Here is an 18,962-nt window from a genome sequence, read left to right on the forward strand (position 1 = left end):
AGAGGATCTGATTGTTAGATTTAAATCAAAGATGCTCTTCAGAGCTGTGTGTTTCAAGAGGTAATAGTCTGGGTGCTTTTAATGTTTCTCTGACATCATTACAGCACCCAGAAAAGCAGTTCTATCTCTTACAAGCACATTTCCTTTGTTTTAAGACCATACACCTATAGTTTTTTTATTTGCCATGTCTTATGGATACCATTTCCTTATCCATCTCTGATGCTTTGTAAGGATTTAGCTATGTACCAAGCTTCTTATGTAGTCCAGGTAAACAGGCTTTTGAGTGGCAAGAGGCAGAGTTGTAATTACAGCTAGAAATTCAATGCTGTTTGCATTCTCTTGGAGAAAGTGGGTGGGTTTGCTGTAGGAAGCAAACAAGCAAATGTATTTTTTACTGTGGAAAAAGCAAAGAAAGGAAAAGTGTAATTTCTCTTCAGATCCTTAAATGCTCTTAAGCAACCATCTGAATTTAGTAGCAGACTATGGATGTCATGTTTTGTATTCCCATGAGAACCAGCTTTAATGGGGAAAAAATTGAATTAGTTTTCTTTTTCCGCTACAGTCCTAAATTTTCTTGGAAGGCAGGTTTTGGCCTGAGCCTTCATTGATGATGACACTAGACAAGATGGTGAGGTCCTTCCTTGGCTCTGGAAACCAAACTGGAGCTTGCACGTGAACTGAATTTTGGTTGAAGCAACTGTGGATATGTCTTAGGCAGACCTCGGGGCAACTGTAGAGCTCTGTGTCTTGTTTGTTGCTGCCCTGCAGTATTTGCTACAGCTCCTCTCTCTCTGCTGCAAGGAGTGATTCAGGGGATGAATGGGAAGCCTCTTTGAGAGGAGGAACCGGGGCTGTTGGTTCTGTTGGGGCAAATATGTAAACTTTGAGAAAATCCGTGTCTTACCATTTTAAGCTTATTTGATTTTGATTAATTGGAATCCTTAGAGTTATGTTCAAATTTACACAATACAGTTTTCCTAAACAAAAGCAGCTTTTTTGGTAGGGCTTAATGTAAACCAGGTTGTATCTTACACAGGATACAGTTACAATCACATAAGCTCCTGCTCCTTTAGAGCTTTGATTTCCTTCAACATAAAAACCTGAATTTATTGGTCTTGTTAATAACAGCCCATTGCTCTCCTTAGAAACGAGTCCAGCATTGTGCCAGGAAAAGGGTTTGGTTGCTAAAGGAGGGGAAAGATGAGCAAGGAATTCATATCCCTTTGTTTAAGTTCCCAAGTGCAGGACCAAAGTGGGAGCTTGGGAAGGGAAGGCTCAGGTTGTTCCTCACCTGGCTGAGCTGTGGGCAATCCAGCTGGTGAAATGCCTCTGGAGATCAGGAATTTGCTCTATCCATCACGCTGTGGTGCTGAGTCAGTGCGTCCTGAGCTGGGCATTCCCAAAGCACTGACAGGATGGGATGGGATGGGATGATTTCTCTGAGAGCTGCAGCAGCACCGAGTGTTCCCCTGGGAGAGGTGAATGAAGGCAGTGGGAAACCCTCCAGGGCTGCACCGAGCTGGAGCAGCAGCTGGATCTCACCCACCCCAGGCAGGAGGTGGAATGAGTAGAGCCCAAGCAGAAATTTTGTTGTTGTTGTTAAGAGGCTGAGATATATTTTTTGTTGTTCATTGTTCCTACTACTTGCTGGCCATGTTTCTGTCCATGCAACTACTTTAGGTGTTGAAGTAGAGGAATAAGGGTTAGAGAGGATCTTGCAAAGTCCTGTAGGGAGGCTGTGCAGGGGCCAAAAAGGCAGAATATGGAGCAGGTTGAAGGCAGAGGCTCTCTTCTCCTCTATTTCCTTTTCAGTGAAGGCTCTCCCTGCCTCTCTTCTCCACCCCCGTGTAATCCTTGTCTCCTTTCTGAAAGGAAGGGCCGTCCAGAGGCATTACAGGAGCACAGCCCGTTTCACATCCCGGTGTTTTCAGCAGTCTCCCTGCTCCCAGGATTGGCCGGTCCCCAGGAATGGCAGGTGTCACACGCTCATCCACGCTGTTTTGTCACCGGGTCCTGCTTTGGAGCTGCGTGGCAGAGCTGAGATGTGGCTCTGCAAAGCCACGTTGTTGCATTTAAAAGGTGGTTGCAGTAAACAAAGCAATTCCCAACCTGTGGCTCTGGCTCCCGATGAATTATTGATCGGTTTCCCAGTGGTGATGCTGTGTAGCAGGGGCACAGGATGCTTCTTCACGAGGGGACAGTTCACACAATGATGTTTCCTGGATTAAAATTTTAGACCTTGGGACTTCAAGAAGAGGGAAGATACCTACCAGGGGTATTAAATATTTGAACATCAACCACTGATTCAAACAGCAACCCCTAGCCCACTAGGGTGAGCAAAGTGCATCACTGGCTGGGATTGTTGTGTATTAACTGGTTATATTCGTTTTAAGTATTTTTCACCTTTGATATTGGGGTAGCCTGCATTTTTCTTAAAAGATTTCTGTGGTTGAATATTCAGCAGCCCCTGGTGATTTTGGGATACATTAGTATATTTGCAGTTGTGATGTCTGAAGAAGAGTGCCTTTAATTAAATTGCTTTTTCCTGTTGTACCTCAGAGAATAAAGCATCTGCCTGAGAAGAGCATAGGGATTTAAAAAACAATTTCAGTTCTGAGTTCTGTTTCTGTGGCGTAGATATTTTCATTATTCAGGCTGAAAGCAATGAAAGAGAAAGCAGGCTGGCCAGAAAGGATGGGGGATTGTTTTATGATTCATTTATATCAGTGGTGTTGAAAAACATACCCTGCTAGATATCAGGAAAAGCAATAAAAAGAAAAAATTTAACATGATTTAAAGCAATATGGGGAACTTCTTGCTAATCAGTTAGAAAAATGATTTAAGTAGATTGAAGTGCTGCTGTAAGTGTGCCATGTTATATCCCGCAGTCTTTTTTCCTTCAGATGTGGTTTCCCACAGCTTGAGACATTTCTCTAGCATTGCTGTGTGAAAGCAGGAAATGGCTTTTGTTGGGGGAGTGGGAATTTGGCTTCTGCACAAAATGTGCTCAAAATTGCTGAATAAACAAAGAGAAAAAGCAGGAAAAAATAATTCCTTCTTCCCATTTCAGTTATGGTAGGAAGACTGCTTATAAGACAATAGGCTAAAACCCAGAATTCAACATTATTTTTAAGATGATTATGCCCTTTTAGTTCTCCTTCACTGCAGTTCTAATCCTGTTCTCTAAATATAGCCATCCTGTGAGGAAAAACGGGCCTTTTTATAGCAAGTGATTAATGTTTAAGGTATTCATAGTTGTCTTTTTCAATCTATTATAGAAGACACATTTCCAAACTGATCTGTGTGGCTTGGATAACACACAAGGTATTATTTTCCGTTGCTGAAGTCCCACATAATGATCCGAAGGGGGAAGCCATAGCATCTTATTTCTGTCATCTCACCTACGTGAAAAAAGAAAAGGCAGATTCTCGTCTCTGAGCTCAGACACTGAGTTATCCCAGCACTTCAGCTCGGAACCCCAGTTACTGGAAGAGCTGAGAAGTGACTCAGTGGCATCAGATCAGCAGTGTGTGACCATATTCACCCATTCACACCAAATCCACCCTGGTGTCAGTCACTGGTAGCTCAGCTGAGGTGCTCTGGGAGAGCAGAGGGTTCGACACCCTTTGGGCTCAGGGTGGGAGGAGGTACAGAACTGCTCAGGGCAGGGAATGGCTCTGGCTGCAGGATCACCTTCCTCCTTGTGTCCCAGAATTCAGCCTTGTGCCTCTCACGACACATCCTTGTGGGCTGCCAAGGGCCACCTTTGTTGTAATAGCAGTTATTTTTCTGGGGAGCTGTGTTTTCTCTAGGAATATTTAAGGTGAAATAATATTAAAATCTTCCTCTGGAGAGGAGCTCCTGCCCTGCTTCCTGCACACATCTCCGTCAAGTTGAGCTCTTGTGCAATTGTCGTTTTGGTGGAATGGGATTTATTTGACATTTTAAGTGAGAATTGCAAAGGATGCTTCTCTGCTGCTTCATAGCTCAGGCCATAAAATGAACACGTGATGTTATCCTGCTCTTGGGTTGAGCAGAAAGCCTCTGCTGAGGAAGAAACTGCAGATGACTTTGTGGAATATTATTCTGAATGCAAAACATTATTTCTGTTTAAACCTTCCAGCTTTGATTGTATTCTTTTACAAAAACCTGTTTTTAAAAAATGGCCCTCACTTTCTCTGTCCCACAGTATTGTTTTTAATTAGTATTTTAATGCATCAGAAAGGCAGCAGGATAAAGAATGAAGATACCAAGGAAATTAACCCCATCCCAGTTCATGGATTTCTTCTATAAAGTTATTTGAAATTGCTGTAATTAGAGAAGCTGGAGTTGTACTTTTCATTGAGCCATATCCAATTTTAAAGTAAAAATAAAAGAGATCTGGTAACTCAGCAGTGGTGACTATTATAAAATGAAAATGAAAAATTTAACATGATTTAAAGCAATATGTGGAACTTATTGCTATAAAGTAGGAATTAAATATAGGACCTATATAAAGTAGGACTAAAATTATTTCCCAGCATTATTGTCTAAGCTGAAATAATCCTGTGATGAAATTATGGCTTTGTTTTGATGGTCAGACATTGCAAGGCAGGAACCTGTAGAATATGGCAGGAGTGTTGCAGGTGAGTAGCCCAAGGTGTGATTGCCTTTTGTGCACGAAGGATGTATATGATATATACTCTGTACATGTGCCATGCACACCAGCCAGCAGACTGAAGGATTCCCCTGTAAGGTGATGCACTTTTTCAGTGCAGACCCAGCACTAGAAATCTGAATTCCCACTGACTTCTGGTCAGAGGTCTGGGGCATTGTGCACATCACTGGAGCAGAGCCTCAGAGACCAGTACCCTGTGTTTTTCCTGTATCCACCTTGCAGGTACCAAACATCATTTTATTATATTCTCAAGGCTTTATTCTCATCCTGTGTGTGCACATCAGTAATAATGTTCCTGTGGGACAATGGTGTCATGCCTGTGGGAGCAGGATGTGAGCTGAAGGAAAGCTTGGTGATCTGTTTCCTTCCCAACATCATCTTCTTGTGACTCTTTTGTGGTTGGTCTCCTCACAGTATGGGTGTGTTGTGAATTTATTCAATCCTGGGATGGGTGAGCCTGTCACTTTGCCCTACAGTAGTGTGAGAGAGGTCCATTAATAGTTAATGGTCAGAAATGTGTCCCTGAAGGAACTGTCTTGTAAATGGAGTGTGGTGACATGTAAAGTGACATGTTGGTACCTCCCCCAGCTCCTGACTCAATATAAGCATCAGCCCCAGCATGGAGAACATTCCCAGGGGGCAGTGGCAGCAGGACAGATGGCTTTCCATGGTCCCTGAGGTGTCACCCATCTTCCAGCTCCAGCAGGCTGGGCTGAGGTTACTGGCTTTGCTCTCCTCTGGGCAAAAGGTTTTTACAGAATCATAGTGGTTGGAGTTGGAAGGGACCTCTGGAGATCATCTGCTCCAACCCCCAGAGGGGGCACTGAATTCTTTTGAGACACCCTATAATTCCAAAAGTATGTTTTATTAGAGAAAGGGAAAATAGTTTGTGAGGTTTATGCCGCTCACCACATATATTTGCACTGTTTTCTAAAACCATGTGTTCAGCAGATCCATGGGTGCTAGGTTTGGTAGGTAGACTAATTCCCATTTGGTAGACACCAAATATTAATACCTAAAATAACCAGATAACTCCACCATTCCATCACTGTTTTCTGTGTGTTGCTGTACAGATTTAATATCAAATTTAAAAATCTGTAGGGATGTCTCATATTCAAAACATGTAATAGCTAACAATCATCATGTTAAAAGAAGCTAATTATTGGGGAATGTCATGTTAGCTGGAAGTCACTGGGTAGGCAAATACTACGTAAAAATCACAGCACAGAAAGTTGGCATATCTTTGATATTACCCTAACCTAGTCCTGGGATTAAGAAGATGAAATTTCATTACAGCTGTAGAACATTCTTGGTCCTCATGAGTAGGCCCTTGGGTCAGCTAATGGCTGCTGACCTGAAGTGGTAACTTGATCTCCAGGAAAGGAATTACCATTTGGGCTCTCCTGATGTTTTTGAATTATGCAGGGCTGTGTTTGTAAGAGTCTGAAGGAAAAAATAAAAAAAGAGTAAAGACTGTATATATCTCTGTATTAGATTGGTGTAACTGAACCACAAGTGATGTCACAAGATGAATTATGAGAGATTGTCAGTTATTTAATTTTATATAAACAAAAGGAAAAAGCCCTTAAATGTAAAATGTAATGCACATTTCCCCCCTCTGGACTCTGCATACATTTACAACAAGAAGCTGTTATGCTGTTTAAAGGTCCCAGCCTGAGTGGGTAAGGCAGACTTGAACTGAACTGACAAGAGCACTGAACTCAATGGACTTCAAAGGTCCCTTCCAACCCAAACTTATTTTATGATTCTCTGTGTGTGCAGCAGTTCAGAGGCAGAGTTGAGAGCAGGATTGTATTGCTGAAACATCCTGCCTTGGTGTTCTTTTTCAGTTGTAGCTTACTTGGGTTTGGGGGATTTTTAAGAGAAAATCAGTTTAACCCTTGAAAGTGACACCTGGCAATCTGAAAGGGTTTTATCAGATTTTTACAGCTTTTACTGAAATTAGTGCATATCTCTGACTGCCTTGTCTCTCTGGCTTTAGAAACTCTAAAGCTTGGAGTTACTGAGTGTCTTTCCAAATCTGTCAGCCTGTGTGGCCCTTGCCACTGCAGTAAAAGTGCCTGCTTAAGTAACACACAACCAGATTGACCTCAGAAGGATACAGCCACCCCTGTATCCTTGGTTCTGGGCTCATCAGTAAACCACACCTGAATTATTCATGCAGGCTTTATGAGGATCATCTCTGAAAATGATCGATGGAGGTGAAACTACAGAACTCATTCCTCCTTTTTATTTCCAGCTCATCTCCCAGTGGGAGATACCAAGAATGAAAGCCAAAATTAATCTTCAATACTAAATTGAACAATCTAAAAAGTTGGTTGGGTTTTTTTTCTCCTTTTCTCTCTGATTGAGTTTCTTCTCATAGTGCATGATAAATTGTTCAGTAAATACTCATGTGAAATTTATACCTTAAATTTATGATATAACAGCTGCAAATGCTTTGGAGGGCCAGGCCTGATGGAATCTGTTTCCTTTAGGTCTTGCCACAGATGGTGCTTTTACATTAGCACTGCAGTGTTTGGACTGCAAGTCCATGGCCTTGGACTCTTTGCCCCAGGTCCCTGCCGGTACCTGGTGCAGGAGCTGAGATGATGCCCTGGTGGCAGATTCCTTGTTTGGGACCTGAGGCTCTGGGAGCAGGTCTGCAGAGGACTTTAATGTGGGTTTACATTTCCTAGAGGCAATGGATGTACTTGGACAGACATTTTCCCCTTGAGCTGCAGCTCTAGCCAGTTTTAAAGAACATGTGGATCTAAAGATGAGATGGGGGGAAAAAAGACAAAATACCCATTTCTGTCTCCTCCCCCTCAGGGAGTTGAGCTGTACCTCAGGAAAAGATTGTAGGACTAACTACAAGTTAAAACTGGTCAGGGAGGAATTGCTCATCTTCTGAGTCCTCAGTTTCTCTGTGCACCTCCAAATGTCACACTACAATCAGAGGGCAATCTGCAAACATCCAAATAAACCTCTGCAGTCCTGGCTTTCATTATGTCACCCTCTGAGCACTCTTGTGTGGCAATGGAGCACAGTTTGGTTTTGTTGCTCTGTGTGTGTTGTAAGATTGCCTGGTTTATTTCCTCCTAACATGTCCTATTTCTAAATACACCACGAGAATAAAGTTGTCATATCAATAAAATGCAGAGACAAAACATTTGGTCAACAGAGTTTTTTGAGTAGCAGGGAGAAGGTTGAGTTTATGGAGTGCTGGCAGGGCGTCAGTGATACTGCTGACAGGTAGAGAGACCTCAATTAATCCAGGACAAGTTCCACTAATTAGGGAGATAAACCATACTTTTTCCTAAGTGCAAAGTTTGCAATAAAAATGTACAAATTGAAATAGAGGCTGTTCTCTTTAGCTTTTGTGGAGCAGATCCCCCTGAAGCCAGTCTTCTTGTTAGCTGTGAATCCACAATCCTGGCTGATGGAGAGCAGCTCCTTTGGCTCCATCTTCCTCTCCCCACTCCCAACACTGGCAGCACTTCTCAGTAATGCAGCTCCAACTCCTGGCTTCAGAAATTCATAATGTCACCCCCCATTTCCTCTCCATCTATTGCACATCAATAGATCAGTACTCCAGAAAGTAGTCAGGCATGTTTGTTTGTCTTTTTTTCCCAAAGTAGGCTATACACTAAATACAAATTCTATATAGATTTAGCATTAAATGAAGTAAGCCTACAAAAGCCCATGGAGCTCCCTTGGCACATCCCAGTTCCAGTTTTGCTCCCTTGAGCACCTCCGTAGGAGGTGATGCTGCTGAGCTCAGTCCTCATGTCAAAGTCCTGCTCTTAAGTTTCTTTGAAATTCTCTTTCCCTGCTGTGAAATGAGACCAGGGAGCGTGGTGGTGCTGGCTGTGCTGCTGCAGTGTCAATATTGGAGGAACCCAGGGCAGATGGCAGCGTTCCCACCACGGCCCAAGGCCACTGCTCTGTTGAAAGCCACTTTTTAATGAATTGAGTTTCCGGGTGGCAGCTGGGGTGACCTCACTCACTTCAGGGGCTGTGTCTGCCTGGCGAGGGCAGGCAGCAAGGAGAGGCAGAGGAAACTCTTGCTTTCAAGCTACACTGACAAAGAGGCAATTTGTCATTCTGAAATCAGAGAGGATTTAAATTGTAAGAACCTGTGGTTTATTAAAAAAGGTAATGTAACTTATGAGGCTGAGTTTCCACACAGCCAGAGGTGAGGAAGAGAGGTCAGCCCTGGTTCTGCCTTCAGTATTTCCTCCAGACATTTATGTAATGGGCTGGGCAAGAGCTCGGACGTTCCAGATGAGAGTGGGAGTGCTCAGGCTCCACAAGTTGATGTGGAGTTGCCAGATTTGGTTGGTCTAGACTGATTCTTGGATTTCCCTGTTCTCCCCTGCTGTGGGACCCCACCTGTATGTGTTAAATTTACTGTTTACCACTGTCTTTCAAGAAGGGACATGAAAGAGACAGAAGTTTTGTGACTTCTACAATCTGTACTTTTTCACCTGTTGCGTACATAATCCAAAGGATACAGGTGGAAAGAGATGTATGACATGTTATGAAGGTAAGCTCCCACTAATTTCCCAGGCTCCTTCCTGTGGTTCCCACTTCATCACTGCCCCACAAACAAGTCCTGCAGGCTCACACTCTGCTTCATGCTTGGCTGGAGCTTTAGAATCATATTCTAGATGGTACACGACTCTTCCTTTGCTGAGAACCTTCCCACAGCTGCACCTGTGGTGGCTGCTCCTTGTGCAGCTTTGAATTGGTGCCGACTCTCAGGGTGTATCAGAATTTGGCAATCTTGTTTTACACCAAGAACTGTACAGCAGCAGCATTATTTCTTTTTGTTCCATGTATTCCCTTCATTTCTCAGAGAAAAGGTGTTGTGTATTGAACTGGCTGAAATACGTAATTTCCTTTTCACAGAAAATCCTGTTGTTCTGGGAAAATCTTTTCTTACTGTTTGAATGTAGGACTGTAGTCTTAAAAAATATCTCACATGAGAGAGATCATCCAGATTTTTACTAAGGAAAACTGAACACGAGATTTAGTATTTCCAGGATGCATGCTGACTTTCAAGCATAGTACTGGAAATTGCTTCCAGGCTTTATGCCCTTGCCCAGATCCCAGGCCATCATAAAGAAGGTTTTTCTGGTATTAAGCTTCCCTTCATGTTTCTTTGTTAAATAGAATTTGCTTTGTGAGCACAACTGCTTCTCATAACAAGCACACCAGGATTTGAGTTATGGTTAAGACAGTTCTTACTTGATTGTACTAGCTGAAAATCAGAAATGTTGCATCAGAATCTTTTGGAAATTATTAAATATCAGCAAACAGGGCCTTTTTCTGGAGCTCAGGCACCTCAGCTGTTTGTCCACGGACTCAATAGGTTCTCCAGAGTTGAAACTCATGCAATGAACATAAAAGAGCAAGTATTTACTTCAAATTTACTATTTACTTCAAACGGTTATACCCAGTTCATCCAAGGAAGAGACCAAGTAAACAAAGAGACCTCCTTTAAAAGGTAGATAAGCAGGCACCAATTCTCTCCATAATTTAACTAAGGAGGACACAGAACTGCTCCATCAAGGCAATTTAGCAAATCCTCCTTTGAGCAGGATATGAAAATAGAGGGTTTTTTCCATTCTAGTTACTGTAAATGTTAAAAGTACTGTACAGACAGTTTGGGAAAAAGGAGTCTAAACATTTTTGTTTGAGTGTTACAGAGCTAGACTTTGAGTTCAAATTGTTAAGGGTGAAACATTAATTAAGTGCAGCACAATGAAAAACTACGTGAAAGCCTGAGAGATATGAATTACTTCTCATTTTGTTGGTTTAGATGATAACTTCCTGGGTTTATTTTTATGACACTGGGAAAACATCATACAACTCTGTTTCTCTTTCATTCTTCAACTTTAAAGTTTCCTGAACCAGCTCCATGGAGGGAGGAGAAAGCTTTTTTGTTGTTGTTGTTGTTGAATACCTATTGTGAAGCTTTATTTATAGAAGCCCTTTGTTTGCAGCTGTTCTTTAAGCTTAAAATATGTAGAACTTAAAACATGGTGCATCTTTGGGGGGGATATGATTTGAAATGATGCGGTGGGCCTGTATCAGTTTGACTGTTCTGTGGCCTGAGGAATGAGGATGGTTAAAGTGGCACAAAGGGTTTTTGAGGAGCTGCAACAGCAGATGTAATGGAAAGCCAGACACAGTGTTTTTGAGTTGTGTAAGTTTGGGGAGAAAAAAAAGAAATCTCCAAACACCCAAAGTTATAACCTAGTATAACTCCTTTTGTTTCAGGAGTAGGGGTGATGAGCCAGGATTTGGTTGGCGCAGGATCATGATGTGCATCCTAATGGAGTGGGAGCTCTCTGGGATTCTGCAGAGAAGAGGGAGAGGGAAAATTGGGACCACTGTGCTCCTTGAGGTGCCAAAAGTGACGTTGGGGTCTCTTCTTCCCCAACTCTCCTAAGGCTTTATGCTGTGATAGATTTAGGCAATTGAATGAAACTCCTGTATTTGTACTTCTCCTGACATGGAGCTGCTTAAAATAATCACGGGTCTCAGGAAACCAGAGTCTGGCAGCTCAGAGTTATCTTCTAACTCGAGCAAAATGAGAGGAGTCCTTGATTTGGGCTGGCTTGTGGAGTGCTTCTGGGGGATGAAATGGCTTCTCATTTTATTGGCAACACAGAACCACTGGGAAGAGGCAAATCGGTCTAGTCCTGCAGCAAACTGCTGTGTTTAATGTACTTCATTACAGACCAACAGTCCAAAACTTGATCTAACAGAAATGCTTATTGAATGTATACTGAACATATGTTCAGTGCATATTGAATATGACACCATTGTTACTGCATTCCTTGCTCCCAGACAAGGATGAAATGTTTATCATTTGGGCTCAGTTCAAGAAGTATGATCTATAGTTTCCAGACCTAGAAGGACAGTTTCTTATGGCTGTACACCTCTAAGAGCAAGTGGTGTGTTCTTGAATGGTTTAGATCTTCACTTAATGTTTGTTACTCATCATTTTGTAGAGTTGCTCCCTTTCAAGCTTGTGTCTCTCTTGAATGACTCAATTTTGGGTGCTGCTGTCTCATTCCTGGGCTGGCACCAACCCACGGTGGTCCCTGCGTTTTTGTGTCCCTGTGAGAACATGGTGCCACAAAAGGATTATTGATAATACCAGGATTCCATGCATTTTACAGGCTGTCTTACCTTGTGTCACAAGGTGTGTATGAAAAGGGCTGTGGTAAAATTCTGCTGAAAATAGAATGTAGTATTTCCATGGGAGGAGGATGCACAGGAGTTGGCTGCACCTCACATACCTTCATGTCTGCTCTCTCACCCTTGAGAGCACACAAAAGAAATTTAGTGTTGCTTTAGATGTTTGGGGTTTTTTAATGAAGCTAGGAAATTCTCTTCAGAAGAGTCTTTATATTTTTTAGTTAATTTAGGTGTGCTTGTGCAAAGGAGTAGCACAGGGGTATTGGTCTGTGTGGCTGAGCCACCCTCACACTGCGAAGCAGACTTTGCAGGATGGATTCATTTCCAAGTGTGTGTTCACTTCTGTAACACAATTGACATAAATTCTTGTCTAGGGAGAGAACCATAACCATGGCATCCTGCTCTGGAAGCCATACTGGAATGTCACATCTCCTTTGGGAAACACAGAGGTAGCCTGAGAGCTGAGGTCTGTGCCACCAGCTCAGGAAGCCAGCGCTGCCAAGCCTGACCTGCAAATGTGAATCCTCACTGTGCTCACCAGTCTCTGCTTTGATTTTCCCCAGGAGCTCTGACTCTGAAGAAGCATTTGAGACCCCAGAGTCCACTACACCTGTCAAGGCACCACCCTCACCTCCGCAGCCTCCCCCTGAAGCAGCAGCAGCAGTTGTTGCAGACGTACCAGAGCAAGAAATAAAACCTCAGCTGCCCGTGGAAGATACAGGTAATAAGTGGGACACGTTATTGGGGGAGGTGAATATGCAGGGAGCTGTTTCTCTAAGCACTGGCAAGGAATTCATGCTAATAAATTGGCTTCTGGAATATTAGTTAATTACCCATGCAGAGAGGAAAAAATCCTGTTGCCTCCTGAAATAAAGTAATGGAGAATCTCTCCATATATTTGAAAAATATTAAAGAAAAGAGGAGCTCTCTAGAAAAAAAAACTTTTTCCTTTTGAACAAAGCTTCTTTTTCTAGGATCTTTACAGAGTCGGATGAGTAGAAAAAGGAGATGTGGGTTGCAGATACAGGTACCTGTGTGAGCACTATTAACTATGACAATTAACAAAATGCCATTTTCAAATGTTACTGAAATACGAGGTAGTCAAAAAGCCTTTTAGAACAGGAACACTGATTTTATAGGAGGAGCCCAGGGCTATGTATGTATGGTATACATATGTGAAAATTGGTACATAATGGTAAAATAAAATCTTTAAAAAGGGAGAATTGTGTTTAAAACCCAGAGAAATTCTTTCCCCCAAAAAGTGTTCTTTGTTCTCCAGATTGAGTAATGGAATATGAGGGAGTAGAAAGCATGCTATTAGCCCAAAATAGCTTTGTTTGGGCTGTCAGGTGACAGCTCAACAGCTTGAGATTGAATTCCCCATTATGCTGCCTTTTTTCCATCAGAAAGCCAAGTCATCTTGATCACCTGGCTAAATTGTATGCAGATAATATTTCTCCCAGCAGTCTAAAGTTCACTTGTATTGTGTTTAGAAAGAGTTGTAGCATCCCACCAAAGGTCTCGAGCCACCTACAGCATTTCTGGGAGTTACTTATTAAGAAATGCTGTTTAAGATCTTGATTTATGATAGGTTTTTAAGAAGCTTCAAGGATTTTCTACAAACTGATTTCACAAAATAAAAAATAAATACTGAGGCACCCTGATGCTTTAACCTTTCTGCTGTTAAGAGTTCCCTCATCATTGTAGCAAAAGTTACTCATTCTGCATCTTCTTTCCTTTTTTTAAATCTTTGGCAATCCAATGATTACAAAGTAAGTGCTCAGAGAACAAAAGAACACACATGCTGAACAGGATTGGAGTGTGCTTTTAATTACTGCAGTAGATTATCTTCAAGCCCTTGGTTACACATGTGCTTCCCTGGCACATGTGATTCTTGTCTCCTTCCATCCCAGTTCCCCCCCCCCCTCCTTTTTTTTCAGATCTTTTTGAAGAAAAATGGGAAACTGAATATAGCTATTCACAGCCAGTGTGAACTTTATTGAAGGCCATTGGATGGCAGAGGGGAAACCACTTCATTTGCACATCAGATTGTCCATGGGAGGCAAGTTACAGCTAAGTGACAGAGATCTGTTCAGTGATCCAAAATGATGCAAAACACAGTTATACAACAGGGGAATTTACTGGAGGGGAAGAAGATGCGTAATGCAGAAAAAATCCAAATGTAGGAGGGCAACACAAAGCATTCATTTGTTTTGGAATTTTTTAGAAGAAATAAATAATAGTAAGACTATAGTTTAGGTGTTTAGAAATGAGAAAAGTTAAACATTTTGTACTTTATAAACTGCTTGAGTGTCTTGTAGCTTATTTATTTCATAAGTTATGCATGTGGCTGCACACAAAGAGAATGAATCCCTTCTTCAGGGCTCAGAGGCATTGAAGCAGAGTTCCTGGATGGCACCATACAGCTAAAACCCCAGGTTTCACTAGAGGAGGAGTGAGGAATATGGGCAGCTGGAGAGCCTGGCACAGGCACAGGGAGAGGCAGCAGTGTCCTGCTGGGCTCCTGGTTCAGCAGCCACATGGCTTTGTCTTCACATGGGATGGGTGACAGAGCGTGTTTGGGTGGAAGGAGGGAGCACAGTAAGTGTTTATAGGATTCTTTCATCTCTAGCTGACAATAATTACTTATGCAGATGGCTGCAGTTGTGTTGCATGATATCATTAGCACAGCAGCTGGACCCTACTGCTGGAAAGGCAAGAGGACAGTTTTTAATTAGGTTGACTTCAGTGGTGGTTCAGTAAATACGATGAAAGTGAAGTGAGCTGGACTCGTGCTGGGTTTGTGCCAGCTCCTGGTGGGGTAAAACCTGCTGCATGGCTCTGGTCCATCAGCAGCAGAGCAGGGGAGGGGAGTCAGTCTGAGGGCAAGTCTGGAGGGGAAGAGCAGCAACAGAGCAAGCATGGAAACTACCCCTGAGCCCAGGAAGTGCCACCAATGAGCTCTTCCACTCCTCCCTAAATAATTCTGGGAAACACGGGTTATAATCTCCAGGCAAATTGGAGCGTTTGAGGTTGCAAATATTATTGTCATTATTTTAAATTATTGTCACTTGTCTCCTCAGCTTCCCATAGCTGTGTCCTCTTGTCCCTTGTTTCATCCGTCTGAGCACCAGAGTATCCCCCAAGCCCATTCTCCCAAAGTCTCTGGTTTTGGCCAGGAATGACTGCTTAGGAGCTTTCTGTCACCCTCACTGCCTTCCCCAGATGATGACTGAATTGAGATTGTATTCACAGGGGAGAGTGAGAGCTGGAGTCCCCTTTGTGCAGTACAGCCCAACAATCATTATATGGGGCACCTGTATTTGAGTCCTTCTGGTGCCAGGGAAATTCGAGGTCAGGCTTTCCAACAGAGACATTATAGTCCAGACAAAAACAAACTGAATTTTTTGGTATGGACAGCATTCTTTTTCAGTGTTTTTCCTCTTGAAGCCTGATGTGGAAAATTTGAAAAGAAACTTTTATATACAATGTTGGAATACATCTTAGAATAAATGACAAAATTATTTTTACAGAACTTTAAAAAAGTGGTACTAATTGATTTTCTGACATCAAAGAGTTTCCATAGCAAGAAGAAACTTGAAATAAACCATGTTTCAAAATTTCTAGTGTAAGGCAATTCCAGTTCCTATATGCTTTTGGCATTTTTTCCTCATAACATAGTAACTGGGTGCATGTTGTATGCATTTTCCAGAGGTTTGCCTTTGTTTGCTTTTTCTCTAGAAAACAGAACTGATACTCAATTTCTTCTATATTTGCTTATTACATCTGTTTAAATATTATTGCTAAACCTGTCAGAAGAGTGTTTCATTTTGTTTCCAGCTCAGCAGTGTTAAGGCCTATTTTCAGTTTGTTGGGGTTCTCTCTGCTTTAGAGATGCAGCAGCAAAGTAACCCCTTATCTTGGCTACTTCTGTAAAAAAGCAACAGAAATTTGTTGTTTATTAATGAACACATTCTTACAATATTTTATTCATGTTCTCAGGCACAGGGTGGGATTCTTGTGTCTGTCATGTGCAGGGCCAGGAGCCGGGCTTCAGTGATCTTTGTGGGTTCCTCCCAACTCAGGATATTCTGTGATTCTGTGACTTTCTAGAAACTTCTGGTTCTTCCATAGCAGGTGCCAGGTGAAAATGCCAAGTGTTAAATATGCCGTGTAACTCTAATATTTAGGTCGCATCACCTGGATACAAGAAGTCTGAGTTTTATGTTGTTGAGTTTGGGTTTGGGAACTTTTTTCATAGTTGATCCAGTCAAAATTTGGCTGAAATCAGAGGAATTTCCCAGTGGAAGGAACAGAACTTGGGCCTTCTTTTTTAATTAATGAAACTGGGGGTTTGAGGAGCTTGCCTGTATATTTTATTGCAGTGTAAGTTCCCCAGCTATCCTCCACATTCTTGGAGTGCTTTATAAAACTTAATATCTTCTTGTGGGTAGCTCTTACCAGTATAAATTGTGGGTGACTCAGTGCCAACAAAAGGCATAAACCTGATTTAAAATGTTGTGCTGGTCTCTCTCTAGGGCAAGTAAATCCTGCCTTAAACCCCATAGCAGGTGTTGTAGTATGTTCTTTGTGATCAAACTGCATTTTAATAAAATACTGTAGTGATACTGATTGGCTTAATTCTGTGCTGTAAAAGGACAAATGTCACTGCTCTCTGAAAAGGCTGTTAATGTCAGGAAAGTATGGTCTTCATGACTCTTTGTAGTAATAAGGCCTTGAGTACCTTTTATACCTCCTGCCCCAGCAATTCTGCTGCTACCAGGAGTGAGCCAGTCCTGTCGTAAAGCCAGAAGAGGCTGACAGCAGCATTTCTCTTCTGCCAAGAGCCGCGTTTGCTGAGACAGTTTCACATCTTGTTTCATAAAGAAACAATAAAAATATCGAGCAGCGCTCTGCAGAAATCCGTACTCTTGAGTAGAAAGGATTTGATGAGGAGGAAGTCGTGAAATAAGCAGTTAAAGAAGATTAAAGCCTTGCACTGTGTGGAGCACACAGAATTGAAATGCTGCTTTGTAGGGAGTAGCTGCAAAGCCTTGCACTCTCCCTTTGCGTGATGGATCCCAAACCTCAGCCTCCTATTTACAGTCCAAGTCCTGCAGGGCAATGGTTTATTTTATTTTATTTTACTTTGTTTTAATGCATGTTTATAACTAGTTTGAGCAAGGGCCTCGATGCTGTTGAGGGCTTTGAGGTAGGCTGGAATGAAAACAGTGCATAACTGCAGATGATTCTTTGTTCAGATCCCACTTTGATTTCATGCTGACCTACATTTGTACTCCAGTGGCATCCTAGTGTTTATTGTGATGTATTCCCCTGAAGTGCCTTCCATTCTTCTTTCAGGGTGAAAGGGACAGATTAGGCTAATGCTGGAGGTCTGTGTCACTCTCTGAGTGCCCTTTAACAGGAGTCCCAGCAGTGTCACCAAGTGATGTGTGCGTGAAGTGAGCACCAGCCTAATTAATGACCTCTCAGCCAGGCTGAAACCAAGCCCAAACCAGTGGGGATTAAGGAGAAAAGTAAACTGTTCTGAAGTACTGCCACACTATTAGCATTCATTTAGCAGAAAAAACACATTAGAATATTATTTTAATTGATGTATCCTAGTGAACTTCCACAGTCTTAAAAGAGAAACTGCACAGCTGTCATCCCTTTGACAGTCTCTGGAAGTACATGGTGCCACTTTGGGAAATGTGTCCAATTCCCTTAAATCCTTTTCTGTGCTCTACACCCATAAATAATAATCCTTGCAGTCTCTGTGCAGACACGCAATTTCTTCTGAAACAAAGGAATTTTTTTTCCCTTTTCTTAATCCATTCATAGCTTCTCACTGAAATAATAATTGATGGGCTGTATTGCTTTTATGAACAGTGTTAATGAATGTAGCAGGGCAAAATGAGAGTTATTCTGCAAAACATGTCAGGATTGGAATGAAAAGGATGAGCAGAAATATCTCTGAAATCGTTTAGGGCTGAGCAAAACATTAATTTTTATTTGACTGTTTTTCTGTATAATTGCATAATTAAAAAAAGATGACAATGTGAAGAAGGCTGTGTTGCTTCAACAGGAAACACGGGGGCATTTTGCTCCTCTGTGAGGGCTGTGAGCAGCTGGCTCAGCCCAGCCTGACCTGGGAGCTGGAGAGAGCTGTCCCAGGTCTGGGATACCCCACAGGGACACACAGGGACGGAGGTGGCCATGGTACATTCAGGTCAGAGTAGTACAGTCACAGCAGGAGCAAACCATATGCAGGATTTGTAAAACATTTGCATAATCAACTTAATGAGCTGGAAGGCAGCAAGGACCATTACCTTCATGCTTTTCTACCTCTCTATTTTCTGATTTTTTTCTATTTTGTCCAATAGTTGTTATATTCCAAGTGAAGAAACTTCTATAAGTCATTTTGAGCATTCTATTCAATAAGAAAACCTTTAATTGCAGTGGAAAGCTGCTTGGATTAAGAGTTTTAACATAAATCTCTCTAGAAAATTTTCTTCTCATCAACAAGTTAGAACTCCACTTGTAAAAACCTGGTTTAAATAATCAGTAGGGAGCTTCTAGCTTTTCAAAGGAAGATTTTTCAACTGCAAATACTCATGGAGTTCTCTAAATGACCTTTTTTTTTTACCTTTACCATAATTTATTTCATATTAAGTTCTCAATTATTGATGTCTTATTATAAACTTGTAATTATTGACTGCTTGGGGCAGATAGAAGAGCAGCATTGATAGGCTGTGGACAGGAAGCCATTTTCCTCTGGGTAAAGTGGTAAAAATAGCACATTGGAAACAAAACTTAAGGTCAACATGTAGTTACTGAAGCACCAGTCAATTTACAGGATATTTGCTTCATAAGAGCTATGACACAATTGTGTGAACTCTCCATAGTAGTAGAAAATGGGACTAAAAAATGCTTTATGTGCAGTTTTTCTGGTATTTGCAATATTTAGCATATTGTGGTAATACCCATCTCTATAAGTGATAGTTTAGAAGAGGTGCTTTAAAGCCTACTGCAAATATATATTTTGCCTTTTTGTGAAACTTGCCTTAAATCCTGTTCTGGGGAGAACAGA

General features: G+C 41.8%; 1 protein-coding gene across 7 annotated transcripts in view; it reads left to right on the plus strand.

The window, feature by feature from the left end:
* The window catches only part of TACC2 (transforming acidic coiled-coil containing protein 2), a 130,556-nt gene that overhangs the window by 78,530 nt on the left and 33,064 nt on the right, over nt 1–18,962 (plus strand). For all 7 annotated transcript variants that reach the window (XM_068198251.1, XM_068198255.1, XM_068198257.1 and 4 more), the window contains one exon: nt 12,436–12,593. In XM_068198251.1, coding sequence (XP_068054352.1) covers nt 12,436–12,593 — 158 coding nt within the window. The remainder of the gene's footprint in view (nt 1–12,435; nt 12,594–18,962) is intronic.

The sequence above is a fragment of the Anomalospiza imberbis genome, chromosome 8, assembly GCF_031753505.1.
Source record: "Anomalospiza imberbis isolate Cuckoo-Finch-1a 21T00152 chromosome 8, ASM3175350v1, whole genome shotgun sequence".
NCBI classification, from domain to species: domain Eukaryota; kingdom Metazoa; phylum Chordata; class Aves; order Passeriformes; family Viduidae; genus Anomalospiza; species Anomalospiza imberbis.